The sequence below is a fragment of the Chelonoidis abingdonii genome, chromosome 6, assembly GCF_003597395.2.
Source record: "Chelonoidis abingdonii isolate Lonesome George chromosome 6, CheloAbing_2.0, whole genome shotgun sequence".
In the NCBI taxonomy this organism is placed as follows: domain Eukaryota; kingdom Metazoa; phylum Chordata; order Testudines; family Testudinidae; genus Chelonoidis; species Chelonoidis abingdonii.
In genome coordinates, this window is record NC_133774.1 from 17,325,839 (window position 1) to 17,335,930 (window position 10,092).

Consider the following 10,092-nt stretch of genomic DNA (forward strand, 5'->3'; position numbering starts at 1 on the left):
CTGAGAGATGTGCTGACTGCAACTTCCCGCAGCCCCCATTGGCCTGGAATGGTGAACCTTAGCCAGTGGGAGCTGTGATCGGCCAAACCTGCAGATGCTGCAGGTAAGCAAAACATCCCGGCCCGCCAACAGCTTTCCCTGACGGGCCGTGTGCCAAAGGTTGCCGATTCCTGGTTTACATTGATGCTGTGTTGACCTAACTACATCGGCCTAAGTGCTATGCCTCTTGCGGAGGTGCAGTTATTAAGTCAGTGTAGTGTTAGAGTGACATCACTGCATTTTAGTGTAGACACTTAGAGAGTTAGATTGATGTAAGCTGCCTTTTGTCAACCTAACTCTTCAGAGTAGACTGGGGCTGAGTGACTTTGGTAGTGCTGGCCCAGTGCAAAGTAAAGCTAAGAATATAGCAAAATTCACCCAAAGGTGAAATTCATCCTAGTGCAGAGGGTCAACAAAAGCTCCTGTGCATTCCATATCAATAAGCAACTGAGCAGCTCATGTCCCATATCAAGGATTTAATTGGGACTTAAATGGCGATTAGGGTCTTGTTCCAGCCCTCTCTGCCCTGGAGTTCATTTAACCCATGGAGAACATCTGAAAACTGCTTGTACTGATAAACTTCTTCCCTTGGCAGTGCTAATCCTTGCCTGTGCTGTCTGTGAAGCTTTAATACATTTGTTTGTTTTCTTTATGGAAATTCTCACTGTGCCGATCTTTTCTTATATCGGCTGGTGCATGCTTCAAGAAAAAGAATATTTTAGTAGAGTCTCCAAGCACCAATCTCCAAGCACCAAAACTGGCCTTTATTTGCTCTTAATAGATTGCTGGATAGATTGCCGTTAGAAAACTGCAATTGTTGAGCTCAGCTGTGAAGAAATAGTGGAACCAGATCTGAATGTTAGTAGCTAGAGCCAGGCCATTTGTAATGAAGACTTGTTTGAAAAATTCAGCCTCTTTTTCTGGTCACAGACAATCATGAGCCAAACTTGGTTCCTTTGAATTTGTTATGTGATGGCATTTTTTTGAACATTGCTGATTGTTTGAAAACAGTTCACTTCTCTCTGTTGTTCCAGCTGTGTTGCTTTACTGCGAATTGTCAGCTAAGTCACGTGATAGCGTTTGTGGTCCGTGCTCGGATGAGTGCTCAAGTATTTCTAGAGCAAATAGTGATGCACGCAAAATTCCCTTTCATGTGTATCAGAGCTGTAACTAGCTATTTTTGCGCCTGAGGCAAGAATATAAAATTGTGCCCTCCCCGTCTATATAATTTCATAGTAGTTACTTTGTAAAAAAAAAAAAAAAAAAGAAGAAAAGAAAAAAAAAAAGGAAAAAGTGTCATATCTGAATCACGTAGGAATGGGCTCTGCCTGTGTGTGATCCACCAACCTCAGCGGTCCGGCTGCTCTGCTCAGGGCCGGTTCCTCCTCTCGGTGCCCTCGCTGTGAAGGCAGGGAGCGGCAGCCTGGCCTCTGCCTCGCCAGACTGAGGCTGGCGCTGTCCCAGGGAGACCCTGCCTGGGAGATGAGGCTGGAGACCCGGGGCGCTCTCTATCCATCACCCATACCAAAGTCCCAGGGCCGGGGCTTGTCAGCCTGCAGCTGGGTGGCTTGGCTGCTGGAAGAGGGGCCTGGACATGTGGGGGGCACCTCGTGGCCAGCGACACAGAGCTGGGCCCCCCAACCCCAGACTGGGACAGCTTGACCCTGGAGCCTCAGGCCACCCTGCTTAGGCTCCTGCTTTGAGGGGCCTGAACCCCCAGGCTCTGGGGGAGAGGCTGGAGGGCTCCTGGCCCTTGTGCCCCCCAACCTTGCATGGGCCCCTCCCTACACAGCAGGACTAGGAGCCCTGGCTGCCGCTATTTTCACTTTCCAGGACAGCTCAGCAGGAGGGGCCCCGATCCCGGCTGGGCAAGCCCCACACCTGCCCCCGACTTGGGCAGATGAAGACGACGGCGCTCAGCTGCCAAGTTGGAGGAGGTGGGGAATTGAGCCCCTTCCCACTGCCAGGCTATGGTCCAGGCCAGCATCAGGGGCAGTAGACAGGAACCAAAAGCCACATCCTCCCAGTGGCACCCCGGGAGGAGCGCTCCGGGCACAGGGGTCCCACCTGCAGGAGAAGCCATCTGTGTGGCACTCACCCATGGTGCTAGCCGGGCAGCGCAGGGCTCAGGCAGGAAACCCAGCTGCGTTTCTGCCCCATGGCACTTGCCATTCACCTGGAGCGTGGGACCTCCCTGCAACGGGGCAAAGAGCAGCCGCACTGGAGGGGGGAGGGGGGGAGGGCCTGAAGAGACCTCGGGTAGAGACAGCGGGGGGGCCCAGCACAGCCGAGTGCTCGGGGCTGCCGCGCCCAGCACCTGTTTCCTGTTAATTAAAACTTCATTTGTCTTTTTCTGCGCCCCTCAGATTTGTGCGCCCGAGACAAGTGCCTCACTCGCCTCGCCCTTGTTACAGCACTGCTATGTATGAATATTCTTGGCCTCTGAAATTCGCTTTCACAAACATTTATGCCAGGAAAACTCCGCTGCGCTGAATGTTTGTGAGAAATGAACACAAAGGGAGTGTGAACATGGACAAAGCAAAAATGTGATTTTATAGTGACTGAATTTTTTCCCACTTTTATCCTGTTAAATATTATTTGTATTGTGTTAGCGTCTAGGGGACACCAGTACTAGACCATTGTGCTAGGCACTGTATAAACGCACAGCAAAAAGACAGTCCCTGCTCAGAAGAGCTTATACTCTAAGCATAACACAAGAGACAACAAATGGATATAACAGATGGAGGAACACTGAGACAAATATCCTAGCTGTCATAGTGGTCATACGTGGACTGGGCTAGTCATTTCAGATAATGCACCAGCACTGGGATAGTGTAAAGAGAACAGCCACATGGAGGTAAACCAGACATTCTTCAGATTGTAATACTGTAGCGATCACCTATATATTGTAGAGGATCATTAAAGATTTCACAGCACTTTTTGTAAGAGTAGGAGCATTGGCCCTCGGCCTTATCGAAATCCCACGGTAGCGGCTAAGACACTGCCTGAAATTTCAGTTGAGTGCAGCTGATTCTTTATCACCCACTCTAAACTATCATGTAGTCGACCTGTGCCCTGCTAAATGGAACAGATTGTTCCCTGGTGGAGGATGTGATTTGTCCATTATATCTGTTTAAATAAGAGGCCTGTCCTTCGACGCACCCAGAAAACCCACTGAGGACCTTTGGAATTCGGGCCTCTTTTATTTAAGTTCCTAAGTATGAAGTTAGGAGCCTAACCTTAGGCAGTGCCTGGTGTCTTGCAGCCCTTAAGTGCTACTGCTATAGAAATAAGTAATCATAGGATGTCATCTTTAACTGTACTCAGGAAAACACTGGCCCGAAAAAGCCCACGTGAGGCCAAAATGTTGGGTAAAAGCTTAGGTCTGCAAATGCTAAGAGGATTTTTTAATACCTGGCTGTTTGAGTGATTTCTGGAAAAGACAGATGGGGAGTTCAGGCAGAGCTATAGATTCTCCGGGCGTTCTCATTGCTAGTTTCCGAGCTGCTACCAGCCTGCAGCTGACATTTAGCCACACTGTGAAGGAGTGTGTCAGGAGTACGTTTGTTCCTTTGCATGAGAATTTAAAATGAGGCAAGGAGGAGATTTAATTAGCAAAGATTCTGCAAGGCTGCCAAATCAGAGATATAATATGGCAACTGGATACAGTCCAATGGGACAGCAAAGGCCACTTGTCTGGTTGGTAGTGTGGACCAGTCTCCTCCTTGCCCCTGCCTTGGTTTCTATGAGGCATTGCGTGGCACTGCACTAGATACAGTGTGCCAGTGATAGAGGTTACATCAGGGTATAAAATCAGCCCAGCCTCATTTCCTTTCTCTCCTGATGTCATAGCCGAGTTACTGAGAGAGCTCCGCAACCGCCCCCTCAGCCCATGCACTCACCATACTCTTTGGGGTGACCTGGGGTGCTAGGAGGGGGCAGTCCTTACCCTTGGGGAAGCACAGGACTGCAGCAGGTACAGTGTGGGAGCACAAGGGCTGCAGCTTCTTGCCTCTTGTCCTGCCTGGGCACTGAGTAATCTGGCCCCATGTTTGTAAATCACGAGGTAAAGTCATACTGCCCGTATATATATTTCTTATCAAGAATCAGTTTCCCGTCCACCCATCTCCAGAACTGAAGCTTTAAATCAGGAGTTTTCCCAAACAACTCAGCCCTGCTGCCCAGTTCCAAACCTGCACGTAGAAAGAGGAAGCACAGGGGGTAGGCTCCCTAGGCATCCCAGTGTGAAACCCCACAGGTCATTATGCTGCCTCTTCTAGGGATTTGCCTAAGGCCAGGTCCACACTAATAACTTTTGCTGGCATAGCAATGTGATATGGGGTGTGATTTTTGTGCGTGTGTGATGTTTCTATGTCGTCCAGAAGCCCTAGTGTAGACACATATCTGCACTACTGTGCTTTTATTGGTATCATTTGTTTCTGATATAAGCTATACTGGCAAAAGGACTTTTTTGCCCATATAAACTGCATCTCCTCTAGGAGGGTTTGCTGGCAGCCTTTTCCATAGTACACCTGGCCTGCGTCATTGGCCCATCCTCTTCAAGAACAAAAGGGAGATGCCAAAGCCAAGTTTGATCACTCTTGTTTTGTTTAGTGGATACAGAGCTTGTGGAAGGTGCCGAGTCAGGGGAGTGAAGTTCTCCTCTATTTAACTATTCAACAGACACAGCACAGACAGTAGCAGTGTAAGCTTCTCTTGCAATGCCCACTAGTTGCTATAACCCTGACCTGGAGAGCTCCAATCTCTAAGGGGGAAATTCCATTTCTGTGTCCATTCAGTCTGGGCCATCGGACTGAAACTCCCAATTAACTCGCTAGTAACAACATCACAAGTATCAAGGAAGTGAAACCTCAGCAACTGAATGGGGATGGGATATTTATTCCAGCTGATCAGAGTTAGTGGTAATAAAAACAAGCTGCTGGGAGGAAAGCTTTAGTTAAAGGTTCAACATCCCAATCCTTTTAACTAAGGTCTGCAGAAGCTCTCCTCCCACATTTCTGGTCCGACAAGGAGACTTTTAGGGGGGAAATACCCAATGAATTCAAGACTTTATATTCTTGATTTTCCTAAGGTTAAAAAAAGAAGTGGAAAAAATCCTCTGTCTTCAAAAACTCCAAACCAAAACCACAACAACATAGAGGCACTCACTGATGAAAAAAAAATCTCACCGGCACTGACAGCCTATCATTTGCTCATACAGGGAATCATGAGCTGGAACAGATGCAGCTCATTCTGGAGACGATCCCTGTTGTCCATGAAGAGGACAAAGAGGAGTTGCTCAAAGTGATGCCAACTTTCATCAACAGCACCTGGGAAGTGAAGAAACCTTTACGCAAGCTGCTCCCAGAAGTGAACGGCGAAGGTACCGTAGCTTTAAGTCACATTTTGATCAGGTTTCTCTCATCCTCCTGATTTTAAGACCAGATCTCCCCCAGTGACCTATACAAGAGGAACCATCCCCCAAGCTCAAACACAACACCATTGGAGAGCTGCTGGAGACCTGCTCTCTCCAGGAAGAATTCCCTCCATGATTCATCTTGCCCCTGCCACCCCCTCAGAAGCTAAGCCCTGAGGTGTCCCCCAGGCCACTAGGCTCCCAGCCACATCATAAGGAAGGAATCACATCAGGGCATGGGGAAATGTCTTAAGTTAATGCTACCCGGACCAGTGTTATGCTGGGGAATTGCTCCAGGTTTGTGGGCAGTGATATTGAGGAGGACCACTGGCATGCATCATGCCACACTTCCCCCACCTCCTCGTGGATCACACACAGAGACTTCCCAGAGCCCAACGGAGATGGGGATCATCTCACAGAACTGGCAGTCTCTCACCTTTCCTTTGTGCCTTAGCCCAAATCACTTCAAAAGTTCCTCCTCACTCCTGCTCAGGGGAAGGGAGAGGTGTGTTAGGTCCTAAAGGAGACATTTTTCTTAATAGTCTAGCTACAAGGCAGCAGTGCAGTACTGCTAGAGGGAGCACCTTGCTTTTCAGAGGTATAACACTAGCAAAGTATGATGTGTTGCCCTCTATAGCGCAGTGAACGCTGTTTTGGCTGCATTCATATGTGTCTGTTCTGGAGTTGTTATTAATGTATTGACCCAGAATTTATCCCCAAATTGGGATAATTTTCTTGTTTCCCTTCTTCTTGGACAAATACATATGTGTACAGTCAGAGAATAATTCCTTTCTTCCATGTAGATCTGAGATCCCTGACACTCCTCTACAGTATCCCAAGGTAGGACTTTTTGCAAACTCCTGGCTGTTTTTTTGTTTTTGTGTGTGTTTTTTTTTTGTTGGATTGGGGCAGAAGGTGTATTTACCTTCAAGACTTTCCCACCTGGAATGACTGGTAGCACTTCAATCACTTCCAGCACAATCGTTCCCTTCTGTGGTCAAGGGGCAGGTAAAACTGACTTCTGTTTCTGTGCCTGAGTGCTGCAAGCAATGAGCCTTTGGACCTAGGGCTTGAGCATTTCATTGGTACTCTGCAGCAGCTTTTTAATTGGTCAGAGGTGGCAAGGCAATTTCAAGAGCATTGCAGGGAGCAGATGCCAAGGCTGCCTCTGTGCCTCTTGCCGAATGCCAAGTCACAGGCTCTGCATTCATATTTGTGCTTTTCCCTTGCATGGTGAAAAAGAAGAGAACTCACTAGGCTCTTATCTGAAATCCATGGTTGGCCAAGCCTGCTCAGGTCCTGCCATTTGGCAGTGTATTTTCTCTGTTCTCTTTGCTCTGAATCCTGGGCTGTCAGTGTGGCTGGCATTTCATACATAAGATCTGCAAGGAAAAAATTACTTGTATGTGAGTAAAGAGTCAAAACAGAGGCCTGGGCACGTAGATCAGTGTGACTCTTAATTAGAGTAGACCATTATTGGTCCTTATCAACAGTGATACCCATCAGCCTTCATTATCTCAAGTCTGAATCAGATTCCAGACATTAGGTACTGAAGGGATTTATTTTCTTTGATGATTTGTGGGAAGGAGTGCCATGCTTACATAATTTACTGAAGTTTTCTTGCCCACATGACTTGAACTATGAGTGAATTGTTTCACCATGATCCTTGTTGCAAGCCAATGACTTAATAAAACTGTTGATTCCATCATAATTAATTAATGCAAACAGTAAAATCATCCAGTGAGAGACAGCCAGGTACTGGTTAATATTTATGCACAGGTATAACAGGTATCACCCTTCCTTCCTCTTTGTGATTAACTGTTAACTCTTCTTGTGAGCACACAAAGAAGCCTCCAGATCAGTTTCTTTCCAGATGAACTGGGATATTTACCAGCATTGTTACAGGTACAGTAAGTTAATATTTCCAGGATTTAGGGTTAAAAACATGATCTGACAGAAAAAATAACGCACACCTTTATTTGTATTTATCTGAATTTAAGGACGTGGCCTGAGAAGCATCCCAGTAAACCAAATGACCTTAACAACAAGAACTGATGTTTTCAAATACCCTACGCAAAGGAAGCATAAACAGATAGAAAAATCATAAATGTTTAAATAGTATTTCATATGCACTTTAATTGCACTATAGCTGCTCTTACATCACATGTGTTTGTGTACATTGAAAGCATCACACTGTACTGTATTTTCTGAAAAAAAAATTATGCACATAGAATTCTTTAAATGTTAACAGGCAGAATTATTTCATAGTCTTGATTACGCCAGGCACTTGAAAAATATCACTTTTAATTTAATTCCACCTCAAATGCACATAAACATTTAACAGTTTACAGCTGTCCCTGTTTCCGGCTATGAGGTGAGTCCATAAAATGGATTTGAAAGCATGAAAGTACTGGTCACACATCCAAATTAAGCAGGTTTCAGAGTATTAGCCATGTCTCTACTCTGAGACACTGAATGATTTATAGAATTACTCATAAAGAGTCCCATTGATTTCTGTGGGAGCTGGACTGGGACGTTAGTATTCCATAATAACATTTTAGCCCCTTATCCTTAAACTGAATTAGTGCTCAGGTACAAGGACCTGCCTGCCGGATCAAAGCCTTGACTCTACAATTCTCTCTTGGAGATGTAGCTCTATCTCTGCCATACTCTCTGTTTTGTTAAAAGAACTAAAAACTGTAGGCAACAGTACCGTTCCAGTGCATACCCATAACTCCCAATAAGGGTAAGATCAGTACATAAGCATCCAGAACAAATATGCCTCTGTGTTAGATGTACATAGGACTTAACCTTTTAATTCTGTTCTTATTTTAATGATGATTAACATCAAACAGATGGGTCTGTATGGATTCAGGAGCCTGTTTTTCTGTTAATAAAATCAGTTTTGCTTTTGGGGAATTAATGAACCTGTTTCTCTGTGGTACACAGCTATTGATTTTCTGGAGAAGATCCTGACATTTAACCCCAGGGATCGATTGACTGCAGAGATGAGTTTGCAGCATCCTTACATGAGCCCATACTCGTGCCCTGAAGATGAACCAATTTCTCAGCATCCATTTCGGATTGAGGATGAGATTGATGATATTTTACTGATGGAAGCCAACCAGAGCCAGATGTCCAACTGGGACAGGTGCAGTATCCATGGCTTAACAGGCTAGGCAGTCGTGAATTCCTTACTCAGGCAAAACCCATTGACTTCATTTGGAATTTCTCTGATCCATCATTATACGAATCAGCAATACATGTTTTAAAACCAGAAAGGACACTGATCTTTCATTATGCAGCTGACCATTCTAACTCAAATCTGGTCCCACTAAAGTCAATGAGAGTTTTGTCATTGATTTCCAGTGGGACCAAGTTTTCACTGGGCATATAAATTACTGAACTGTATTCTGCTCTCAGTTATATGAGTGGAATTACATTGACTTTAGCTGAGTTGCATCTGTTTAAATGAGAAGAATTTGGCTCCTTTTCTCTATTTTCTATTTCTCGATCCAAATGCTGTAATACTCATTCTTGTACCCTTTGGGACAGTTAAAGGTCTGATTAAAAACACTATATCTGCCACCTTTCAAGCTGCATAAGGCGACAGATACTGGGTCTGTTGTAGCCTGACCTAGCCAATGGAGAAGCTGAAAGGCTGGTTTGCTGCAGAACTCCTAAAATGGCAACAAGCTCCCAGTTTTGCAGGTATGAAATGTGGTGCTTTCCCCATCTGTGCTTTGCATCTCACGGTGTTTGGGACACTCCATCCCCACTCCTAGGGCTGGGCTGTGCAGTCTGACTGAGTTACTGTAGCTCTGTGGCTAGGATAAATTTCCCTCGTTGCCACAGATGAGTGGAAGCGAGGGGTGGAGAGGTCTGAGCCTAGTATAGGGACCGTGTTTTTAAGAAACTAAAAATGTACCTGGGAATAAGGTTCGTCCCAATTAATTTGCCAAAGCGCAGAGGACCACGTATATTAAGGGCACATGGATGATGGCTGAACATTTCCTCTCTTTAGAGTACATCTAGAATGGAGCTGCCTGCCAGGGAGATCCCAGTACTTTTGAGCTGTGGCCAATTAAAACTTCTTCCCTATATATTTGACTTCTTTTCATCTGGCAATTAACTTGCCCTCTTTGAGCACATCAAGAGATTTACTGGGCATACTCCCAAAGAGCTCAGTTTTCATGCAGTTTCACGGTCCGCTCCTTGGAAAGGAGCAGATACTGAGCACCATCTAGCACTCTAGAGGCACTAGGAGTGGCTGGATGGGATCTCCTTAAAAAAAATCAGGTTACCTCTGTGATTATGGAGCTTTCAAGGCTCTTTCAGCCTTATTGGCTTGTATGTCCAGATCAGTTCCAGTGCATGTAAATATCCATTTTGTCTAATTGCTCCAAAACATGATCTGTATGCATCTATTTACTTCACACAGTTGCAGAGAGGACCTACACTGTTCTTCTTCGAGTGCTTGCTCATATCCATTCCAGTTAGGTGTGCGCGCGCCGCGTGCACGTTTGTCGGAGAAACTTTTACCCTAGCAACACTCGGTGGGCCGGCAGGTCGCCCCCTGGAGTGGCGCCACTATGGTGCCTGATATATACCCCTGCCGACCCAACCGCTCCTCAGTT

At 45.9% G+C, this 10,092-nt stretch overlaps 1 protein-coding gene across 1 annotated transcript in view; it reads left to right on the forward strand.

Annotated features, from left to right (window-relative positions):
• MAPK4 (mitogen-activated protein kinase 4) overlaps positions 1-10,092 on the forward strand; it is a 152,293-nt gene that overhangs the window by 125,889 nt on the left and 16,312 nt on the right. Inside the window, exons 4-5 of the mRNA XM_075066869.1 lie at positions 5,261-5,422; positions 8,405-8,606. Of these exons, the coding sequence (XP_074922970.1) occupies positions 5,261-5,422; positions 8,405-8,606 (364 nt within the window). The remainder of the gene's footprint in view (positions 1-5,260; positions 5,423-8,404; positions 8,607-10,092) is intronic.